Source organism: Corapipo altera, unplaced genomic scaffold, assembly GCF_003945725.1.
Source record: "Corapipo altera isolate COAL_440 unplaced genomic scaffold, ASM394572v1 46, whole genome shotgun sequence".
In the NCBI taxonomy this organism is placed as follows: domain Eukaryota; kingdom Metazoa; phylum Chordata; class Aves; order Passeriformes; family Pipridae; genus Corapipo; species Corapipo altera.
In genome coordinates this window covers 4,611,646-4,636,884 of record NW_020884883.1, presented here as the reverse complement: position 1 = coordinate 4,636,884, position 25,239 = coordinate 4,611,646, and the positions used below count along the sequence as shown (strand labels likewise).

Here is a 25,239-nt window from a genome sequence, read left to right as displayed (position 1 = left end):
GGTCAAAATTTGGGAACTTTATATTTGCTACTGGTTGACTATGCAGAGAAAAAAACAAACCATGGGCAGAAATTCTACACAGAAGAAATGTTTGCATGTTTAGATAAATAAGATAAATGTTGGTTAAACTAAAGATAAATGTTGGTTAAACTAAAGACTGGCATAGTACTTTCAAACTCAATATTATAAAAAAAAAAAGGATATTGATAATTCCTGAAATGGTGGAAACTAAAGGGTCTTTTTTTAATCAAATGAATCAAAATGACTAATATTCATTCTGATTTATATAGAATATACTTAATGTGACACAGCACCCTCGTTTCTTGGCAGCTAGATCTTATTTCAGTACCAGAGAGGGAAGCACCTCTTAATTTTCAGTTTGTTTGTTCTTTCAGGGAGCTATTAATAGAATATTACAGATAACCCTGAAACGTCACTTCTGGGTCTACCTAGCTGGTCCTTCGGGTTAACAGTTAAGGGCAATTCTTTAGTAGGAGTTGTCCTCTGATTAATTTAATTGGAGATTTTAATCTTTTTTTTTTCATACACACTGTACAACCAGGTTAAACTGGTTATGGAAAAGACTTATGGTCAATGCTCAAGTGAGTTGGACTTCATATCCTTAAAAAGTATAAGATGGGCTGGATATACATGAATATTTATGTTGAAAGAGGCAGGTAATGGTTAGCACCCAAAGAAACAGAATGGTAAAATGAATGAGTTCCTTTCCAGTTGAAAATCGCATTTGCTGAAGTATGCAGTGTTGAAGGTAATATTAATCTGCTCATCAACAGTAGAGAAATGAACATGAGACTTCCTTTAATTTTAAAACTATTCACCTGTTCACATTAGTTCCTTTAGACTACATTGTGACATCTTTAATGACAGAATTAAATCCTCCAAGTAAGAGTCCAGTATTGTTCATTTTTTGCCCACAACATAGACATGAAAAAGGCTGAGGGCAGTCAGACAATAGGCTCCTATCCTTTTAATGCATAATGTGTTCTTTTTGTAGTGTCACTGAAAGGCCTCATTAAAGTTATAGAAGTTTAAAACACTCAATAGATTTTTTCATTAATTTGTAATCTAATTTAAAATGTAAAGTTCAAACTGTATTACTCATTGAATTAGAAATTTCCCATGAGCACTTTAGATAATCCTCATCCATTAATCATATAATCACATGCTAGTGTACTTGTTGGAAGTATTTTTAACACAGCTTTTTCAAGTTTTTAATATATTTGTCATATTTTAAAAAAAATGTGACTAAATAAATTGAGATTGCTTTTTTATTTGAGATAACATCAAATAATTTAGGATTTATTTAAAAAATCAAACTGATTTCCATTGATTGTTGTGAGGGTAGGAACAAGTAATTATGTATATGACATACTTCAATCTAAAAAGTTTCTGCCCATTGAATAAGTCTTCATAAATGGTTAGCTTTAACTTACTTTAGGTACTTCATTTTGGAGGCAAAACACACACATTTTAAATATTTTCACCATGGGTCAACAGTGAAGATATATAAAATGTGACAGTCTTTTTCTTGTGGTTAGAGTATGCATAGATGGAAAATTGAGACTTTTATGGGGGGTTTTTTGTTTGCTTGATTTTATTTTTTTTCCTTCTAAATATAACATAAACCATGGGCCAGAGTGGTAAGGGATGAGCAACTTTGACTTGAGGCAATTCAATAAATTCACTTCCTGAATAAAGTTACCTTATACAAGTTTCCATCTGAGTTAAAACATTATCCAACCTTAGAAAAGAAAGCCTTGAGACTACTGATGAATTCCACCAAAAAAAGCAGGATTGAAGGTTATATAGATTTGCAGTATTGTCTAGTTAGCATACTAGAGCTCTTCAAAATTTTAAGAGCATTTTAGTTTTGAAGATTAAAATTCTTATAATGTGAAGTGCTCTTATAATTTTAAATCACTGTATACTGCAGATTTCCAAATTCTTATTACTTCAAAATTTCAGCAGCTCATCTATTATTAATATGTTGGTTTAGAAAAGTGTTGCACTCCCTTTTTTTACTAAGTCTCAAAACCTTACTCTAACTGTATGGTAAAATTATCTAGGCCTTATGAATGACGTCCTTAAAAATGCAAAAACAATAGACCAACAAACCAAGCCATTCAACGACCTTGATAAAAACTTATCAGTTGAAGTAAAAATACAGACAAATTGTTTTATGTAAATTTTTCATATTTTTTTTAATATGGGAATTAAACAAACTAGAACACAGTTGGCTGTAACATTTTCCTTTCACTTATTATTACAAATATTTTTTGGAGCAATCTACTGTCAAGTAGCTAATTGACTACTTATTTCTCAATGCACACTAGCATGATAAGAACTGCAATTTACAGAGAAACCATATAAAACACCGCTAAAATCCTGCTCCTTTTCTCCATATCTAATCACAGAATCAAAAAGTCATTGAGGCTGGAAGGAACCTTTTGAGATAAGCTAGTCAAATCTTCCTGTTTAAGCAGGATCATCTACAGCAGGTTGCCCAGGAACCTCAATAGATTAGATAAATGGGCTGACAGGCACCTCAAAGTTCAACAGAGGAAATACAGATTCCTGCATCTGGGAAGGAATAACCCCAGGTACCACTACACACTAGCAAATGACTGGAAAGCAGCTTGGCAGAGAAGGACCTGTGGGTCCTCATGGACACCAACTTGGACATGAGCCAGCAATGAAACCTCGATGAAAAAGCAACTAATGGTATCCTAGGATGCATTAAGCAGAGTATTTCCAGCAGGTCAAGAGAGATGATCCTTCCCCTCTGCTCAGCACTGGTGAGGCATCATCTGGAGTCCTGTGTGCAGGACTGGGCTCCTTAGTACAACAGAGACATGGACATATTGGAGAGAGTCCAGAGGAGGGACACAAAGATAATCAGAGTCTAGAGCACCTCTCCTATGAAGAAAGGCTGAGAACTCTGGGACTGTTTAGCTTTGAGAAGAGAAGACTCGGGGAAAATTATCAATTTGTCTAAAGGAAGGGTGCAAAGATGGTGGAACCAAGCTCTTTACAGTGGTGACCAGTGACAGGACAAGAGGCAATGGACACTACTAGAGCCTCCCAGCGAGGAGGTAAAGAGACAGTGAGGTAAAGAACAGTTACAACTTCATGCTTGAATCTAAGAAGGGGAATGATATCTTTTTAAAGTTTTTCAATATTTGTGTTAGTTTGACAATAGAAGTTATAGCCAATATGCAATGTCTGATAATCTACAGTGGCTTAAAGAATTATCAGCTGAATTAATGGCACGATTTCAAATTGACCAATCAGTTTAAAATGTAGTTATGGCAGAGATTCTGTAAAGCAAGTCTCATTGTTTCTATAAAAGAATGCAAGTGAGACCCAGGTAATCATTTGCCAGCTTTTGCCAATCATTTCCTAAAAGGATGTTTTCTTCCATAGCTTTAAAATGTAAGAGGAAGCAATGTGTGTTACATCGCAGAAACTGTTATGACTGACTCTAGAGATTCAACAACTCAAGCCTTAGCATAGCATGGCAGGATAGGTCCATGGACATGACAAACTACTCCATTAACTGAGATCTAAAGGAAGGTGCTAACCTTACATGGTAGACATACAGCAATGGCTGTACTTGCACCCATTTTTTTTGACCTGTCAGAAAGCAAATGAAGCTCTGAAAAACATATTTGACTTGGTCTGGGATAATGATCACTTGACACAGCAGCACTGACTAAGCACTTTCTGCTTGCTCCCTTGAAATAGAAAATTTACCTTATATTTGGAGCTGCCTCATATTCATGCTAGTGTAGTGACCTCATAAAATCCTTAGTTGCACTCAACACCAGTGTACTAACCTCTTAAATTAATCTGAAAGCAGGTTTTGGTCTCTGGATTTAAAAGTATAAATTAATGTAACCATGGCTAAATGGAAAAAGGAATAAATTGTAAATAATAAAGAGAAGAAACATCTGAAAAATAGGTGGGTTTTTTTTCTATTTTCTGATTCAGATGAAACTCTGAGTGGCTCAAATTAATAAGCTGAAAAGCTGAAAAAACCCAAGAAAATGCATAATTTCTTCTAGCTCTGAAAGGGTTAAGGTATCACCGTAAGGAAAACTTAGTGGATTTTGTACAGTACGAATGGACAATGAAAAGCTTATTTCTCTGTATTATTTATCCACTACCTTTATTTACAGAATCTTACTGTGCCTTTAAGCCCATAGTTTTGTAGAGGTTTTTCACATATGTTAACAGCTCTTCGATAAATCTCAGTTTTATGATTTTTTACAGCATTATAAAAGAAAACAGAGAAAGTTCTAATGGACAGTATGTTCACAAGCATTACCAATGCATGTTCTTCCATCTTCTGCCAGCTTGTAAGGATCAGTATGGAGACATTTGTAGCTGCCTTCAGTGTTAATGCATGTAGAAGAAGGAGGGCATGGTGGATTAATTTTATTTTCACATTCATTGATGTCTGCAAAATGAATACACACTGATCAACAATAATTACAAATTACAGAGGGATTACTAACTTCTCACCTACACCTTTCACAAGGATTCATAAATAAAAGGTATTGTACACTTTCAGTGAGACATGGATACTGACAAAGATCCTTATTGATACTCCCAAAGGCTTAAAATGGCAATTGGCTGAATTTTCAAAACTGCAGACCTTAAACCTGACAGCTCTTCTTGCATGTGTTTGTGTCCTAAGACTTTAGGTTCCTCCATAAGCATTTTTCATCCTGTTCTCTATAGAGATAGTGGAAATAATAATGCTGACAAAGTTCTATACCCTTCTAGGAAGGATTTTAAGGAGCCAAGATTTCAGGTTACCTTTGGTGACAAAATTTATAACAGTAATTTCTGATATCAATGCAAATATGTTTTTTCTAGATGTTATATGAATTCTGTAAAATTACAATATCCTGGCAAAATGATGAGCAGATGAACAATTATCCATTGGAAAATGTGCATAAACATATTGTTCTTGATGCCATTCAAGACCTTTTTCTCTCATATTCTGGTTATATGATGAAATGGGAGACATTATGCAGTGCAGGAAGAAAGTACTCAGAGAGGGATAGAAGGGTTTCTTTTCCTTATTTCTACACCTTTCTTTTTTCTATGTAATATTTATTCACATGACTGAATTCAGGTGACTAAAAATAGATGTCCAGTATTGTTTTAGTTAGTTTCCCATTGGTCCTGTTTATTTGACAGCTTGTTTAATGTCTCTGACCAATGGTCCTGGGAAACACTGCAAGCCCATATGTGGGCACCTAGCTAAGCCTTCAGTGTCTTCTCTTTTTGGTTATATTCCTTTCCTTTTCTACCACAATCTACTACTTCAAGCTAAGTAGTTGTTTTCGACTGGTATTAGAAACTGACCCTATAGGAACGATTTACTGACTTCAGCATTGTAGCTAGGGGAATTCTATCACTGTAAATAGGATCAAGCCTGATTCTCTCAAATTTTAATACAAAACAGTAACTGGGTCCAATGCTAGCTATCAACTGAGGCAGTCAAAAGACTAATCATACAAGGAATAATCTTAAGGTTCAGAACCCTTAAGAAACAATAGCTTTTATAATACCAATTTGAAGCAAAAAAAGAATTTGTTGTTCAGGATGAAGATATCTGAGTAAGTATTATTCCCTTCAAAATTACATTTTGGGTTAATGACCATTGGCTTCATCATCGTCTGGGAAAGAGAACCTGTACAGCCTTTGCCTGCACTATAATTCAAACGTGCTCTTTCAGCTTCTGTAGATCCATAGTCAATCTATCTGTTAACTAGCTAATTCTTTTCTTCATCACTAAATAGTGTCTGTCAGACTTTACCGGCGTACTGTACTACTCAAAGAGCAGTAGCTTGCTAAAGTAAAGTAAACAGAGTTATCTATCAGGAGTATGATAGCACTTAATATAAAGGAAGGTAACATATTTTAGCACGAAACCACTTCCTGAAACAATAGAAATGATTTCTGTCAAAGTCGAAGTTGTAAGCAGGAATTAACAGCTCTCAGAATCCTATGATTTTATCAGCAAGCCACTCTGTCTTTTCCAGAGCAGCATATAATTTTGAAACCATCTGCAGAAATGCTAAGCTCTATCCTCCTCATTATGTTGCTTGATTTACTCCTAATTTGCCGAACGTTTAAAAGAATGGGAACACATTGCACAGACATGAGTGGAACAAAGTGCTTTCTACTGTAAAACTCAAGTAGCATCTGCATAAGTGGGTTTTGATGGTTTTCCTTTAATAACAGCATCACTTATTTAATATATGCAGCAGCTTGTTTTCCTACAGCAGATATACAGTCTTTTGTTTACATTACTGAACATATTAAAAGAAACTAGGACAAGGAATGATTCACTCATTTAACTTATTTATTCAGTTCGCTGCCAGAACACCAATCTATTGAAAAGGTTTCATTATAATTCATTTAACAGCTTTATTTCTTTATATGGTATTTACGTGGGTGTAATTCAGTGGATAAATAGGATTTGAATAAAGGAAAGAGCTGCAAATTTCATTTGACTTTTTCCACACCAGGTATACAATTAGAATGAATAGCTTTCTATTCTGCTATCACCGAAATACCGATAAGCAGACTTTATTGCAGATCAGCTGCAGCGCCTGCATTCAAATTAATTTACCGCTATCCAGAATATATTCCTAAATATGGCCTTTTCAGGTTTAGTTTTCTCTCATGTTCTTATAAAGTAGAGTAGTTTGAGTATGAGTGTATATATATATATGTATACATGTATTTGAGAGTATATACACACACATACACACTCCATTATAAGCACATGCATTTGAAATGCAAATAGAGAATTCACCCTTCATAGTGTAAAGAGTAAAAGTCTTGAAATATTTGCTATATTTTCTTTCCTTCTAACCTACTCTATTGAACAGTAAAAATGAGACAAAAAGGAAACAGAAAAGTATTCCCATGAAAATGTGCATGAAATGTTGAAATAAATTATCTTTTTACTGATTTTTCACCTGCTCTGCTTTTGTACCTGCAGAAGTAATTAAATTCTGGCACATCTTTTCACAGCTATTTGGGAGAGGGAGGTTGGACCTAAAGTAATTATTAATTCACGTAATTTCACTTATTCACTTCACAGTATTTTTTTTTCACTTTTACTTAAATTATTAACGTGACACATGACCTAGTGGTGTAGAGCTCAATTTCTATGTAGAGCATCCATTGAAACAATGCTAGGAAAATGACAACTGTCTGTCTGCTGTTGTGCTGAATGTAGGAGGAAGCAATGTATAATTCTGATTTACTGCGCTTTTTTTTCCCTACTGGGTGTTAATAGATTCTATTTTTGCTTAATTAGGTGATTTTTAGTGTCATTTTCCTACCATCAATTTGATTGCTGAATTAGGATGGGTAGAGACAGATATGGAGTGCACTATGGAGCAAGGAGAGTTTCACATAATCATACTATTGTACCTATAACCCCAGAAGGCTGACTACAAAAAAGCATAGGAGTGAGTTCACTTCTGACGAGTTCTGCTGGACTTTAGGTTTTAGAAAATTTAGAAATAATAATAATAATTTAAAAAAAAGGATACCTATACAAATGGGAGCCTCAAAGTTCCATCCTTTACTTGTGCAGGTTAATTGCTCTTCTCCTTGTAATTGAAATCCATAGTGACATGTATAAGTCACTGTAGTTTTTCCAAATTCTGAACAGTATACAAAATCACCATTTTCCACACTCTTTGGAGTTCCACAAAGTTCCTCTACAAATAAAAAACCCCGTATTACAGGCTTTTTAAAAATTACCACCTTACCCTTGCAAATGGAGATTATTCTCCATTACTGTTATAAATTAACTTCAGTGAAATTTCTCATGCATTTTAAGGTGATCAAGACTCAATTTTTTCATTTCTGGAAAAGAATACCACATGTTTGACTTATAACCCTTGTAAAAATAACATTCTGCAGAGCTTTTAGTTAATATTTTCTAAGAACTTCTACCCTATCAAAATCTCTGGTTATGTCATCAGCCATTTAAGTTGTCAGAATGAAGTTGGCAAATTGTATCCTTTTTTACAGAGGAATTTAAGAAAGGAGAGAAAGATTGGCAATGTGCACTTTCAGACCAGAAAACCATATCCTGGACTGCATCAAAGGAGGTGTGACCAACAGGGGGAGGGAGGGAATTCTCCCCCTCTACTCTGCTGTGGTGAGACCTCATGTGGAATGCTGCATCTTCCCTCCCATCAGAAAAAAATGGTAACTACTAGGTTACCTTCCTGATAAAATTCTTGCCAAGCTTCTAAATTCATTCCAGGTATATTGTTACAATTCTTAAAATCCTGTGGAAACTTTCCAAGTTGAAAGGCATCTGCTGGCACTTCAGTAATTCCTGTGTTGTCACAAATCACACGGGACAATGAGTGTTTTTTGAGTTCACGCTTTTGAGCTTCTGTGAAAACATTATCATTTTCCCACCAAAATCTGGAAAGATTGATAGAAAATTTTTTGAAAAGATCAAATCGAAAGAGCTGCTTATTCTTACTTTCCTAATACTTATGCAAAAGCAAAAAAATAAGAATTACAGCAAAAAGTAGATAGATATAACACCAATAAAAGTAAATACCACGGCCATAGAGAACCAGTCCTGAAAAGGCTGGTGTGAATCTGATGTACTAGTCAACTCAGATAGTGTGTTAAAGACAGCTGGTTAAAACTACTAATTATTCATATTTTCAGAATTACTTTTCATTGATGAAACGAGGCCACAAAAAATGTTATGATCCTGAGAGAAAAACTTGAAAAAAATTTGGTTGAACTGGATACTTACTCCTACACACACCAGTACTTGCTTTTCACTCATATATTGTTTTGAGCATAAATTAAAGGAGAATTGCAGCTATAATAGATATTCCCATACTATAGCTTTTGAATTCTGCTTGTAGTACTGAATGGTTGCTATGAAAACAGGTATTGCTGAATGCTTCTCTGGTTAATATAGAGTACTTAATTTTCTAAGAAACCTGTAGATATGCAGATTCATTATGGTAGAAAAACGTAAGACTAATTATGCTTTTGATCTTAAAAAAGGTAAGCTAAAAGGACTGTCTGGAACAGACAGGAGCTGATTTTCTTTGTAAGATCAGGAGTGTGGTGTCAAACAGAATAACCAGCTGGTGCTTAAAAGATGTGTCTATTAAATGGTATACATTGTATAAAATATACATGTATGCATACAAACAAATGTATATGTTTAAAGGTAAAAGGAAAGAAAAAAAGGAAGATAAACATTTTGTACATAAAGACATTGCATTAATACTTCTGCAGAGTTTGATAGAACATCTGTATTAGATAGTGTTAAGCACTGCTAAACTTCCAAGATAGTTCTGTCTGGTAGTCAGGTCAATTAGGATTTTCCCAAATCCTAGGCAGGATTTATGGTAATATTGCCTATATTGAAGGAGGAGGCAATCTACAGGACCAGTAGCGGAGCTAATGTCCCACAGCTCAGCAGAACTGTGACAAGAAATGCGGGAGAGGTGGAGGAACTGGAGGGAGAAAAAAATAAAGAAGCCTTCCTCTTACACCTCACCTTCACACTGTTCTCAGACTTCTCAGAGCATGCTGAAACTTCACTGACCATTTCCAGGCCCCTGGGAAGCTATCAAACACTTTTCTCCACTGAGCTCTCCTACACCTGTCATTTCCCCTTTCATGTGCATTATAATCTATTCTATTTTCATCACAAAATTCAGTTTTATGTACATTGCTGGGAAAGCTTGAGCAGAAAATGATTTTTAATCTACTCAGCAGATAGGTGTTTACTCTAACAAAGGCTACTCTATTCAATCTGTATCAGGTGGCCAAACCTCTATGCAAAGAATGACAAAACTTCAGAATTTCTTGCCCAAATATCTCAAATCTTGAGATCAACAAAAAGATTCAGAGAAGGAAGAGATGGAAAAAGAAGGCTGATGGATTGGAAACAACTTGTTTCAGGTGATGTGGCCAAGTTTAAGACAGTGCTTGGGTTTAGTACATAGGAAAAAGAAATCCTTTGTCAGATTACTGACAAAAGATTTTAGGGCTATCAGAATGGAGTTCAATCAGACAAAAACTCCACTTTGTCCTGATTTCTGATCTTAAAGAGTATGTTAGAAGAGATATTTTTAAATCTCTACTTACTGACCTGTCATTTAAGGTATGTAGTGTCACTGGTGGAGATACAGATAACACCCAATACTCTATCTGACCAGGCACTGCAATGAGTTTCAGACTTTTCCATTCTTATGCTTACTGTGCGACAACTATAACATTGTTACATAATTCTAACTTCTCTTAGGTGGTTCCTTTTGTATTAATGACAGAATACTAATTCAAATTTAAGTTACCTGCCACAGACTTTGTGACAGAAACTTGTGGAATTCTTTCATTACTAGAATTCTCTTTTTCTCAACTGGGAGTTAACATATTGAATTATGCTTATGTTTAATTAATGACAGTAGTATTATAAGGCACTGAATAATAAGTAACATTGTAAGGCACTGAATAATGGGAACAAGACTGGAAGGACCTCCATAGATAGTCCTTCTCCAGATAGGGTCAAGTATGTCTGTACAATTCAGAGGACTTTCAACCATGTTTTTAACTCAGCTCAGTGGAACGTTTGTTGTCTACACAGTTTATGCTAATAATATACCACCTTTATGAATAACATTGCCGTTTCCTGTGAGCTAATTAATTGACATTTTTTAAAGTTCAGATTTAAATTCTACCTCAGATGGTTATTTCCATAATGGTTTCTTTCCATAACAGTGACTTATAAGAGGAGTTTAAAGGTGAGTGTAAGGACCAGAGATACTTAAAACACCACTGCTAGCATGGTGTGAGCTGTTTAAATTAGTCTTCTCATGAGATTCAAAGTTATTGCCACGAGTACAAGACAGAAATGAAAAAATGGTGGGTTTATAATTGCTTCAGGAGCAGAAGCAAGATACAACTTCTTCTTACACCCTGTTGTGACCCGATTTCTCCTGCCTTCCAGGTGTGAAGAGTTGTCCCAGCACAAGATCCTGATGAGAGTTGTGCAGGGTTGGTTGAAGTGATATCCTGTGCTGTGCCCAATGAGGCAATTCTGTGAGCATTCTGTAGTCCCAAATCGCATAAGGCCAGGTATGTGGTGTTTCTATTATCCCCCTACAAAGCCTGAATTATAGATTTTTCACATCTATTCTGACTTTGCTGCAGTTGTCAAAGAAAAATATTGAGGTTCTTCCAGTTCCTGAGCACAATGCAGAGGGGAATAAAACCTGCATAGCACTACCTCTGTCCTCACAGAAGTTAGTGGTCCCTACCACAATTAACATGTGGTGGCACCTTGCATTTTCAGCAGGCGTGCAAAGCTCAATACCAGCTCACCTCAATACCATAGAAACAAGCTCCATGTCATCTGGAATTGGGACTATGAAGAAGAAGTTAAGACAAAAATGTGGAAGGGGCATGATTTGTTTAAAGCATATTTAAGCTGCTATAAAATCTCCATTGCTACTGGTTTTTTTACACACGATTTTACTGCATGAATAAACTCACCGGTCACCATCCCTTAGTGCTTTCATCTGCTTTCCAATTATACATGCAAACAGGGGACCGGTTCTAGCTCCTGGAATGAAGTCCTCCACCAGACCGCCAAGCCAAACATCGATATTGCTAGGATTATGGTACAATTCCATGATTTTTTCAGTGACATTGTGATTCGTTATTACTGTATTCAGGTCAGCGTGAGTTTCCAGTTTTGGTAAACCACAGAATTCTCGCCATTCATTATAACCTGTAATAAAGGAAGATTAGTGATTGCTGAGCATGATATATAAAATTAATAAATTTATAAGCAATGGATTTTCACAACCTTAATCATAGTCATAAACAGTTATGTATAAAAAGAGGCTAATTATTATAAGTTGAATTGATCAGGGAAATTATGGCAGGATCTGAAACTGCAGGATATGCAATTGTTACATATTTTTAATGAAGGAAAACTAAAGTTTAAAATAATTCTGTCATATTTAAGCAATGATAATATGAAAACATGATAATAGATAATAGGAGTATACACTGTGTCTTGAGATTTCTAGACTAGGAATGATGCAAGAGGCAGATGAAGAGTGGTCAAGAAGCAACCTGAATTAAGTTAGTAACTAAAGTATTTTACTGAAGAGAGTGTCTGTGGGCTCATATCCAGCTTTCTGGAAAATAGATTTCTTTTACATTCAGAAAATCATAGAGTGGTTTCGGTTGGAAGGAACCTCCCAGTTCCAGGAGCTACTTGTTCATCTATGCAGGCCTCCTGGCATTTTTGCCTGGCTTCCTCTTTGTTGGGATGCATTGCTCCCAAGCTTGGATCTTGCATATTAACCAGCTTTCTTGGGCCCCTCTTCCCTCCAAGGCTTTATTCCATGGTACTCTACCAAGCTGATCCCTCAAGAGGCAAAAGTCTGCTTTCCTGAAGGCCAGGATAGCAATCTTGCTGTGCTCCCTCCTCACAGTCCTAAAGATATTGAATTCCACCATTTCGGGGTCACTGCAGCCAAAGCTGCCTTTGAACTTCATATTGGTAGCCAGCTCCTCTGCTCTCAGAAGCTGTGGCATACTTGTAAGAGTTTCTTACACTGAACAGTGAACCTACTGTATTTTTTTAACAGCTGATGCAATCAAATTAAACTAAGCTCCAGCAGTCTTCCTCTAAGCAGGTATATCCATGGCCTGATGGGTTATTGCTCCTTCACTGTTAGTTCAATCTTACCCTGGTCTGACTAGAATAAAAAATTTAGGGCAAAGAAACAGGCACAAACGTGTAATATTTCTTAAAATGAAGTATGTACCTAACTAAGCCATCTATACCACTCCTGGAGATATCTGTCAACACCTTCTACGGTTGGTAGAGTCAATGAGGTTGTGCCTAAGCTGACCTATCCCACAGGCTGAGGACAGCCTGCTAATGGGAAGTTGTTGTTGCAGACAGAAACCCCACTGCTCTGAAGCTGGATCCAGCAAGAACAAACTTCAGGTACCTACACTGGGTACACCCCAATCCACTCACCAGTACTGTTCTAGATTCCAAATTTACCAGATTGTTTTAATTTCAAAAGCTGTGGAATTTATGTCCATCGAAGTTAAAAATATTAGCAAATTACATTTTAAAAATACTTAAATTACTTTTCTGATTAGCAAAACTATTATTTATAATCTTATGATTACATTTCAAATATAAGCAGTTATACTGCAGTTATCAGTTGTAAGAAAATTCAACAAAAGTCAGCAGACCTGGGAGTCCATGATCACGGCCACGCTGTAAATTTAATGATGCTAAATCAAGTGAACCATTATTTGACAATACAAAGAGTTTTTCTGTTAACTCCTCATTCAGCAGTTGATCTTGCACCTGCAGTTTTGCTGAATGTGCTAGAAGACCTCTTAGCAAAGGATCCAAACCTCCTTTAAACACAAAAATAATAGTATTACAGCATATATATAAAAACCACTTTAACTTTTTAAAAAAATATGAATGCATATATGTTTTCTATGTTTTTAAAACATTGTCCAGGCAGGCTTTTAGATTCAAAAATATGCAAAAATCTCCTTTAGTTTAAAATATAAGTAATAGTGCTGAGAAAAACCTCCATCTTTTTCTTCAGAAAAGAATTTTCAACCTGTTAATAAATTTATCCACAAAAAAAGATATGAAGCATCTTAATCATCAATCTTCCTTCTATTGTCAATCTACTAGACTGGTTTAATCTAGAGAGTAACATTTTTCTGATTCAGTCAAATATTTAATTCAGAATAACCATCTGAGTTTGAGTTACTACTCTGGAATCCATTCAACAACTTAAATAAATGATCTAATTAAATAAATGTTCCTATTCCTAATTCAAGATATGTAACTTTGAAAAAAAAGTTACAATATTCTGGGGAGAAAAAAACCCCAAAGCCCAGAAACAGTTTAAATAAAACCATACCTTCTTTAATGAGCCTCCAAGGACTAAAGAAAACTTCATGCAAATGAAGATTTGGGAGTTCAGGATCATCTAAATACTGTGCATTCAGTCGCCTTACTATTGGTTGGATTGTTGCATGACCAAAACGAAAAGCAGCTGTTGAAAATACATTAGAAACTGTAGGATTCACTGTGGGATCATAACCTGTATAAAGGCCGATATACATATTAAAAGCATCTGGACCAATGATTTTGGGAATGTAATCTCTTAAAGTAATAATCTGAAAGAAAAGAAAAAGAAACATCTTTCAACATTTCTATGGATGAATAGTAATGAATCCCAGGTGTTAAATACCTTTTTCTTCACTCAACTACGCCCAAGCATTTGTCATGATTAAGAGCAGTATTATCTGGTAAACAATATCGGTCTTATTTTTGCAGTAAGGAGACAAATGCCCAGAGAGAATCCGTGGCACAGCTCAGAACAGTGCAATAGTCAGGTCCCTGGTAGCTCCTATGGTAAATGCTATACCACAGCCTCCTGAGCAGAGATTGCCAGTGTTGCTCATTTACAATCTAGGGGGGTAATCCAGCTCACAGGAGGTGTGCTGAGATTAAAAGTCTTGATTATGATGGTGTAAATTATAATGCCCTTAAAAGTCACAATGAAAGCATTTGAAGGGCTATCAAATCTTTCCAGAATGTTTGCTAATGTGAACAGATTGTATTTTCGGCCATATATTTGTGACACAAATCCTCTTTACTTATTATTTGAAATGGCCAGGCTTTAAGATACTGGTGCCTAGAATCCCCTTGTAGAAATTTTATACTAAACTCAAGCCAATTTATAGACTTCTAAAAAATTCATTTCAAAAATGAAAACAGTGATAAACACCTTCTGTCAAATGCTTTTATAATGTAATAGTATTACAGTGGCATGGAAAAGCATATGAGTAATCATGACAAAAGGAAAGTTCTAATGTACCAAATAAAATGAAAGTGCATTATAGGTTAAAGATTATGCTGAACTCAATAAAGCAAAATGAGATAAATATGAAACATAATGAACTCAATAAAATACCTTATATATTCAATATAATGTCCAATAAATATACAGACAAATGTACTTTGAACTTGATTTAGTGCATATTGAAAAGCTAACTGGCATAAAATGACCTTATAAAAAACTTGTATCTTTATTTTAGGCACAGTGAAGAGACAATCCCACCTTTCCAGAATTTACTCACTTTTCTCAGAAGGTAGAGGTTTATGTTTTCAGGTTAGATCGTGCAGTGAACAAAGTATTTAAAAGACAGTATGTTAGAATCCCTTTTACAGCCCTTTTAATGCATCATATGAAACAAAAAAATTATTGCAAGAAATTAATACTGACACTGTCATTTGAGAAGTTAATCTTTTGCTACATTTGCAAAGGTTTTGCAAGGCAGCAGTTCTAATTTTAGATGCATAGTTTTTACAATCAAAGACTTTCAATAGGACTAGGTTAGTCATGGATACAAACATCCTGGTATGACTAATTTTTTGGCTCATTGTAAATCCCAGAGTTAAGCTGCTCATAAAGGCCAGGCTCCTTGAAGGAAAGGGCAACTCTGATTTTTCATTTGCTCCAGAGGCAACATCTTAATTTCTAGTTTCCTTCATAGGGAAAGAGGGGTTGCCATTTCAGGGTATGAAAAAAGGGGTCTTATGTCTATCCTGAGCTAGGATAGGCATCTGTTTGATGGAAATTCCCAATGGCTAAATGAGGCTCCATCAAAGAGAGTTACAGGGTAAATTGTTACTAATACAGCAGAATATGATACTGCTACTGGACTCTGCTAAAGAACCACACCTAAAATAGCATCGAGTATTTGCGTAGTCTCTGAATGTACCTTGCCCAAATTTGTCTGTGTGATGTCAAGGAGAGGCTCACTACAAGTTCTCATAATTGACACACAGATAAGTTTTAAAGGAGGTATAAGCATCTGACAAACATCAAAATTATTTTTGTTACATTTCTTTTCCATGCAATCCTTGCTCTCAGAGAATGATATAAAAGGTTTATTTCCTTTCATATTTGGCATAAATAAGCATAGTACTTTCTCACAGTAGAGAGTTCTTTCAACAAATGAGAATCTCCTGTGGAAACAAAGGAATGTGCTTGTCTCAAAATACGTCTATAAAATCAGACAGAAAGAGACTATACGAAAAAGAAATTGCAAACTAATATAATGAACTTCTCCATCTTTTATGACTTATTATGAGTGTATTTATGAATAATAAGTTAACTTTCAGGTATTTGCAGCAGCATAAGGAATGTGTGGATATAATGAGTCTGAACCTGCAAGGTAATGGGTGATCTTAACTTCTTGTGACATTTATGAGATTAGTGGTGATCCAAGCTCTTCCTAGGACACATTCATCACCTTATAGCATCAACTCCAAGCTCTACAGAAGCCACGAAGAAAACAATTTTAGTCAATAATGTGAATATTTCTATTGTCTCACAATGGTCATTGTTTCAACAGCAAAATTCAGTGAAAAATTATGACAAATAGGCACTGTGTTTTAAACAGAGATCCATATTCTCAGTGATTGCATGACTTTTGTAATCTATATGATCAGATAGTAACAGAGAGATTAAGAGCTTTTAAATGTTATTCATTTAGTCATATCAGAGAAAATAAAATGCTAATTTCTTAGCAATTCGGCAATGTCATTGGATAAGTATCCAGACGGAAACAGCATCTGTGTCTTACAAGAGGGTCAGAAAAGGCCTGGTACACATTTTATATCATACCATGAATCCCATGTGCACTGTTTATAGCAAAAGTAACTGAATCCTGACCTGTAAACACGATAATACTGCAAGTCAAACAGGCTTTCAGTGTTAAAGGCAACACTCTTCTCGTTCAGAAGGCAGAATTACAAAAGGGATTCCCAAATGTCCTCATGAACTCAGTGAGTATCCTGGCTGTGTTTGCCTCCAGGTTGAGCCACCTCCAACAGATGTCAGCCACACATTATATATTTGGAAATAGGTTACATGATTTCTGATTATTTTTAAGAACTTTTTGTTCGTGCTAAAAGTTATTACAAATTAGGTGCAAAAGATACAGGAATTCATTTCACTTTGTATAAGGCTCAGGAGCCTTTCCTTGCCGCAATGGTTTGAAAAGGAAAATGAAAAAAAGGCTAGAAGAGAGAATGTTATATATATATTTGTAAGAATCAGAAAACATGTATAATATAAACATTCTTACGGACTTTTCTTCTGTATTTTCCCACATTTATTTCCTCTGCTATCTCCTGTACTGTGGTTTGAGACTCCTCAAAAATCCAATTTCCAAGTTCAAGCCCCCCTCCCACAATTTGCTTCAGTGTGAGAGGGTTTTCAGACAAAACACTGCTACTCAGCACTGGGGGAAGGGGAAAGTACTTACAAGGTTTATTTACATACATATATATAGGTAACAACTTAACTATCTCTTCTACAATGAAATAATATATTTACATTAGATTAAATTTCTCTTTTTCTTCAACAAGAGTCCAAGAAGAAAAGTCCTTTTGTTACTTTTCGGGTCACATTTCCCTCAAATTAGTTTCTGTGGTATTAGTTAGTGTTCTTTATTTTTAAGGCAGCAGATTTAAGTATTGCAGTCAGAATTTTTCTGTTCTTACTTTGTGAAAATCCCAATCCCTCGAGCCCGAGCCTTCGGGAGACTTCCTTAGAGACTTTCACTCTTCTCTGATGCTGCTGCATTCCGGGACTCCTTACAAGTTTGGAAGTCCACCCCTCCTCTCTAGGAGGTCTCAGGGTTTTGGGAAAGTAATTCAGTCTTACCCCCAAAACAGTCTTTGTTGAGTTTTCTCTGCTTTGTTGCCAGCTCTCCCTCCTGCAGGAACATCTCTGCATCTCTCAGCCGGCTATGTGCCATCTCTGCTGCTTGTTATCTCCTTTGGCTCTTGGCCACAGTTCAGTGCAGCTCCACCGCCGCTTTCAGTGTCTTCTGCTGCCCACTCACAGTGGAGAAAGTCCTCCAGCCTTTGACTATGGCACCCAATCCAGTTTTAACACTGTTCCGGGCTTCCGCAGGCCCCAGCCAGGAGCTGGGGGGCCCTAGCCCCCAGCGAGGCTCCCTTCTCCCCTTGTGGCCTAAAACATGGCTACTTCTCCTCCAGCTATGTCATCTCCTTCTTTTCCGGTCTGTTATAATATGTTGATTTCAAAGGAGGGAAATGTAGCTTCTGATTGGCCCTGCACCCAGAAACACCACCCCCTCGGGGGTTACCACTTTCTAACTCCAGGGGAAAACACTTTTTTACCCTAGGACATCCTGTCAACAGTAGTCCTTGAAATTTGTGCATTAATACTTCATTGAGAACTTCACAGGCATTTTTACACAAGGAAGTTATTATTTATATAATACATGTGAGAAAGTAAGCATTTTGAACTCTATGTAAATAAAGAGACATTTCTTTACAAAAAAATGCATCTGTAAAGGCTTCTTCAATAGACAAAACAGACGTTGGAGAAGCCTGCACAAATATGGAGCTGAGTAGAAAATGCCATGAAAACCAGAGCACTGAGGTGTCCGGACAAACTAAGCACCAGGACGTTGCACTCAGGAAAGTGGAAAACAAAACAAACTTTAAACCTGTCAAAGTCGAAGCCCAGGAGTAAGTGGGAAGGAAAAAGTAACAAGTTGTCAAAAGCCACTCACAGAAACATATTTGGAGTTTTATGATCAGTTCTGTTCTAAGATATTCACTTCAATGTGTAGATAAGCAAACAAGCAACCAACCTGATGCAGAGCACCAACAATTTTTCGTGCTTCTTGGTAGACTGCCTCCGCGCTCCAGTGGCTGTTGATACGTTTGAGGGCTCGGGCCAGGCGGTTGTGTTCCCTCAGCCACAGCGTGTGCATAGCAGCCAGAGACGTGACCTCACTGGATCGACTGTCTCCGGCCAGAAAGCATTCAATCCTTTCCCCTTCACTTGCATTTGAGTCCTGTGCACAAGGTGATGGGATCCGGTCTGTAAAAGGCAGGTATTCCCGATGGTTATCGTAATATATAAGGTTTACTCTAAGAAGGCCTTCTTCGCTTGTTAAATTCCTCAGTTTGTTTTCAACAGCAGGAGTACTGCCATAGACTGTAGAAGCATCAAGGAAAGAAGTTAAGCCATTGATCTGTTGTCTTGGATTTAGCACTGATATATTTCCAAAAAGAATATCATGATCACCAGTGCCGCACGCAGGAGATGAGCGGTAGAAGGGCAGGCAATCCATCCCTGTGGATAATGTATCGTTGGTGGTGACCTGCATAAAAAATAAGGACATTTTCTGAGGTGAGGAGAACAGATGTGGTTGCTGAACTTAGGGCTTGTCTAAGTATTTGCATCCTCTCTCTCAGTTTTCCATTGTTCAGATCTCATCTACGTATTCTAAATCCATAGAGATTCTATTCCTTCAGATTTAAGCAAAGAGCTGAACCTTAAGCAAAGCCAGAGATAAAACCCAAAACTTTTACTCTGTCATAAGCTGTGGATGTCATACATCTACACCTAAATCAGTCTGGCTTCACAATCAAAATTTATCACAAAATGTATCAGAGTGAAGACGTGAACATCTGGTCAAATTCCGTTCTACTGAACCGCAAGTGAAACAACAGGTTTACATGTATGTATAAAAACATAACGGTGAGTTTCAATGTCTGCAGCAGCGCGCCGTAAAAGCTTTGGTTCAATACTGAATTGTAATCCAGTTTCCGAACTAAAAAAGGAAGATGTGAGTATTCACCTGCTTTCTGCCAGTCACTCCAAAATTCTTTTACCATATTATTTTACAGTGACAGCTGTCTTACAAGTATTAAATTCTGACTATATTTATAAAAAGCAAAAGCTGCATGTAGACTTTGCTAAATGAAAGAGTGCCCAGTCCTTTACTGGTTTGATCTCCACACAGTTGACACACCCAGGTCAAATTATGATCCAGCTTTTGCGTGGTAGTCAGCGCAGATATGACAGCCTGAACCAGCCTGTCATTTGGTCAGCTATTCCAAATATAGGCAAAGGGCCTGAGAGAAACATGTGGAAATTACCAAATGAGATCTTGAGGTATAGATAAGAATATTAGGATAATATAGCCTAAATCAGTTTTGTCACAGAGGAACACTGAATACAGTACATGAATAACTTAACTGCTGTGGGGAGGGTAGCAGCAATGCTGGAGGATAGAAAGGAAGAAGGAGAAAGGTTTCATCCATGTTGTGGGATATCCAAGAGGAAAACTCAGGCCATCGAGTTTATTTCAAAGGACAGAGTTCAAGACTAAAACAAAAGCTGCCATATTGCAAAATTACTAAAATCTGTGTTGTCTAATGCAGATTTGGCTTTACAAATTCTCTTTTTCTGAAAAGCACATTATTTCCAAATTCTGACAGTACTGCATCGCGCACCAACAATGACCCATAACAGCCTGTCCATTCCAAGAGTTTAAAAGTGATTAATGTCAATTAAAAAATTTGTAATAATCATGGAGTATGAGTTTCAGGGAATATGAATCTAGTGTTCTATCATTTAATCAACATGAAGTAGATACAAATAACACTAACTAAAGCTGCTCAAATATCCCAGAAAAAAATAATATTCAAAAATTTGAGCAAGAGAAAATAAATGTTTTGTACAGGCACCTGAGCTAACCCATCTTATTTGTATTCTATCTACTTGCTTTTCATTTTTCAGAACTCTTTGGAAGGAGACAGTGAAAAGTTTATATGTTATATAAAGTGATGTAATTTCTTCTTCATTCTTCTAATAATATAGAGATCAGTCTGTGAAGATAGAGCAGTCATTAATTTGGGGTTAACAGTAACAATCCAATTTTGGAATGAAACTAATTAGCTTCATATAATAACATTGTTACCTCATTTATTATACCAGGTAAAATTTTCATAATGCTGAGAACTCATATCAGTAGGAATTGATACCAACAAAGCATTTACATTAAGAAAGTGACTATTTTGTTTTACAACTTTTCTTGGTAAAGAAATTCTACTATTATTTCTTCATTGCCTAGATTTTAGCAAATCAAAGAATGTTATGTTTGAAGGAAATAATTTCTTTCTCTTTTTCCTTCTTTCACTGATTTCTGAAATCAATCATTTCTCTGCCTTGTGTTTTCTATTTAATACGTGTATCTGTTATTAAGTCTCTTGCTATTAGTGTGACTTCTTTTTCCCTTTAGCTGATAATGTAAGTGGGCAGCTCATCTCATACTAGAAATACTTGAACTTGACAGCCACAGCATTGTATGTGTTTGTGTATCTCCTGCTTCTAGTTATCAGGAAAACCTGGAAGAATTCAGATACTACTGGGAAAAGAATGTAGGAGATGCCTTTACATTGTTAAACAGCAAGGCTCACACCAAAACCTATCAACAATGAATAAAGTTCATACTGAATAATCTTTAGTTAACTGCCTCTGCAATTTCAATTCAAACCATTTTGGTCCCCAGTGGAGAAAACCAGCAGTAATTAACATTAAGGGACTGACAGAGCTGCATAATGCCGTCCTTTCCCTTTTCATGGTATAAGTAGTGTGCAGCCAGCAGCTCAATGTGTAAATGAGAGGTTCCTTAGGTTATTATTCAAAACACATTAAAAATAACCTGAGTGAAAAAAGCAGACCTTTTTCTGCTGAAATGGGTACAGAATCACCTTTTTTCCCCCAAACTAATGAATAATATTAATTTGATTTGGGTTTTTTTGCCTTCTAGATGGAAAAAACTCTCTACAAAACCCTTGTTGCCACAATAGTTTTACTATGTTGATTTAAATGCTTATTATATATGCATGGTCAAACCTGGTGATGGTGAAATTCTTTAATGTGTAGGAAAATGAAAGGCACTAATTGTTTAAGTGCATTGCAATATGTAAACTGTTATTTCAGTTAGAGAAAAATCTTTCTTATTGTTAATTTATTCTGTGGGAAATGACCTTTTTGCTGTAGACTTAAAAGAAAACCTATCTTATGGTGTATGACAGTTTCAAAAAGAGGAAAATATGAATGCTTATTTGTGGACATGAAACTTGGAGGACAGTCCATGACCTCATCTGACAGCAAGCTGCCGCTTCTGAAACACAAAAGAAAAAGGCAAGGGCTGGTTGTTGAGTGCACACTGACTGATCTATTTGTAGCTGAGACAGTAACCTTGCATGTTACATGTCACCTTTTGCAAATCACCTCACTTTTCTGTGATGGTTTCTTTTCCACCTTGTTGTACTGAAGTAACTGAAAGTTTTTCTGGATTGTATCATACTATGTGTACCTGCTGTGTCTAACCTATTGGCATCAATGTAATTAATACTGAATTCACTACTGAAGTCAGTAGCTCTCCTATGAAAGTCTTCCTAATGCCTCATTATACCCCAATTCTAACCTGAAATAATCAGCTGAGGAATGTCAGATTAACTCCACAACCCTGTTCCATGTGTCAGGCTGCTTTAAAAGAAGTATAAACTAAAGCTAGTGGATTGTTCTGTTTTGTTTTGTTTTGGGTTTTTTTGTTTGGTTAGAGTTTTTGTTTGTTTTGTTTTGTTTTTTTCATGTTATGAGATACTGAGGGGATATAGAAAAAGAATATCCAGGCTCTACCAGAAGCTACAGGGAGAAATTCTATACCCTTTATTATAAAAATGTCCAGAATAGAAAATCACAATGGTTCCTGTTAGCCTATGAATTATTTACCAACACTTGTTATTGATATTAATGCACTACGGCAGCTTTCAGTCCTTCATTGAATCACAATGATTCAGAACATTTTCCAGACAGATTCCCTAACCTGCACAGTCAGGAGTCTTCTCTCCCTACTGAAACCCACAGAGACCATGTGCAGCTGTAGGCAGCATTGTGCTTTTCCGAGGATCCTCCCTTGGGTGCTGCTGTTGTAGGAACACAGCAAGAGTGCAAACTGCAGCCTCTATGTTTACATTGTTGTATAATATGCTATTGATTTCACTGTCTTTGGAAACCAGCCACAGTTTCTTCATACACAAAATGAATGTATAAAGTTAACTGTGGCAGTTTTTCAAATATTTAATAGGTGGAGATTAATTTAATTAAAATTTCAGGAAGAAGATTAGTTCTAGAGGGTAATAGCATTTTGTTGCAGTGTAAAAATCAGTTCCTTTGGTCACACTATTAACTGCAACACCCCTTTTTTTTTTTTTATATACAAAATCCATTCCTTGGCTTTCATTAAAAACAGTCACAAAATACTGGACATATTAAAAAGGCAAAAGAAACAACCATCTTTGTATCTGTCCATCAAAGCTGTGAATAAGAGATTAATAACAAAATGGAGCTGAAAAATTTATAGGAATGTAATCATGTAATGAATCTACAAGTTGGGAAACTTATCTAACACTTATAGGGTTGTGACTGAATTTCTTTGTATGTCCCCCCCATGGCCACTCATGGCTACATCAAGGGTATCCATGGGCATGCCTTGACCCATCCCTCTGCTAGGCTACACTGTTGAGCAGGAGCAGTGTCTAGGCTACACTCAGTGCTGGATTTGTACCTGTTCACATAACTTGTCTACAAGACCGTGCTTGAAACAACTCCAGGACAAAAATCAAATATCTGTGCCTTATTTAGAGCACTGAAGAATTAATTTGTGAATCTATGCCATGAGAATCTGTACAACTTCTTTCTCTCTGCACTACAATGCCTCTACCACAAGAATAATGCTAGCCTTGAAGTCCTTTTTTAAAGATCCCCTATGTTGTCCCTTTTTCTAAGCAGATGGGATTTCTAGGATTGAATTAGTCAGGGTTCAGTGATTAGAATTCTGTGGTCCCTGTGACTGCATTTGATTGAAGTTCTGGGAAACAGTATGAGTCTTCTCAATCTAAAAAATTCCTTTCAGTAATAAAAAAATGTGGGGGTTTTGCACTTAAAAATCAATACTAATCATGCTATTTCAAAGAATATGTCATAAACAAAAAACATAAGCCTTTGCAATTTTACAGGTACAGCAAACAGACTTTTTAAAAATGGGAGTCAATATATTGTATCATATGGTTCAAATGGATCCTTCATCCCATCATCCCATCCAGCAAAACACTGCTGGACAGGGGCTCGATATCTGCCCTAGTCTCTCCTGGTAAGACTTTGGGAATGGGAATGTTTCTAAGCCTATTACTTAACAACACAATCAGAAAAAATTATTTCTTGCCCCAGATGGAAATTTGAAACATAGCAAACTAGAGATTTTTGTCAGAACTATGGCATACTCTTAGTAATAAGAGCTGTTGTGGCTAATTCAGGTTACTCTGTACCTCAGTCACTCAACGTCTGAAAGAATGTGATTCTCTAAGAAGCCTGTGTTTTTTTCTGAATACTCTCAAGATATGCTTGCAAACTCAAAAGTCCATATCTCCAGGGTAAGAAAGACTAGATTTACCTGCTTGTGGTAAAATTGGAGGCAGTCATTAATTTAACTTAACCTACCCTGTATTTAAATTCTCTCACCAAATGGAAGATGAGCCACCTTTTAACACAAAACCCAACTTAGTTCCCATTCAAGTTAGCCAAATATTTTCCTTTATGTTTAGTGAAAGAGGAATGAAGCACTTAAAGCAAATGGAGACTGTGACATGTTTATCAAGTACAGTTTGTTGAGGTGAAAAGTGTTTTCTATTCTGATGAAACTTATTCCCCATGTTGGCTTCAGTACATAGAGAAGCTGATCAGTAATCAAGCTCCAACACTGAGGAAAGTTGTTTAGGTTGCCCTGCATAGAGATGGGGCATCAGTTCAAAAGCTATAATGGAAATGGAGCTCTCCTCTCACCTGAGTTGCACAGGCTGCTCTTTGAGAAACAAAAACATGGTTTTACTTTGTTACTCAATTTTTTGAGTGAAAGAATGACTGTGTTTTTAAATCAATTGATCAAGAATACAGGATGCTATATTTATATCAATTTATGTTTCTTCTAGCCCTTTAATAAACTTTGAATTCACATTTTCCATCTGCTCAAAGCAAAGATGTGATGTATGCAAGTTTCAGCAGCTCCCTGAAGATCATTTTATACATACATTGAAGTGATAACTCTCTTCAAAAGTTTGTATTAGCTGCATGAGGTACCTTTGCTTTCAGTGAGTAAAGTTAAGATCCTTTCACTTTATCTCGCTAAAAATTTAAATGATTACTTTGCTATTTTCCCCAA

The 25,239-nt window shown here is 36.2% G+C and overlaps 1 protein-coding gene across 1 annotated transcript in view; it reads right to left on the bottom strand.

The window, feature by feature from the left end:
- Positions 1-4,319: 4,319 nt before the first annotated feature.
- The window catches only part of TPO (thyroid peroxidase), a 45,729-nt gene continuing 24,809 nt past the window's right edge, over positions 4,320-25,239 (bottom strand). The window contains exons 9-15 of the mRNA XM_027640921.1: positions 18,811-19,326; positions 14,028-14,286; positions 13,333-13,503; positions 11,602-11,839; positions 8,288-8,496; positions 7,605-7,775; positions 4,320-4,480 (exon numbers count right to left, since the gene is read on the bottom strand). Of these exons, the coding sequence (XP_027496722.1) occupies positions 4,320-4,480; positions 7,605-7,775; positions 8,288-8,496; positions 11,602-11,839; positions 13,333-13,503; positions 14,028-14,286; positions 18,811-19,326 (1,725 nt within the window). The remainder of the gene's footprint in view (positions 4,481-7,604; positions 7,776-8,287; positions 8,497-11,601; positions 11,840-13,332; positions 13,504-14,027; positions 14,287-18,810; positions 19,327-25,239) is intronic.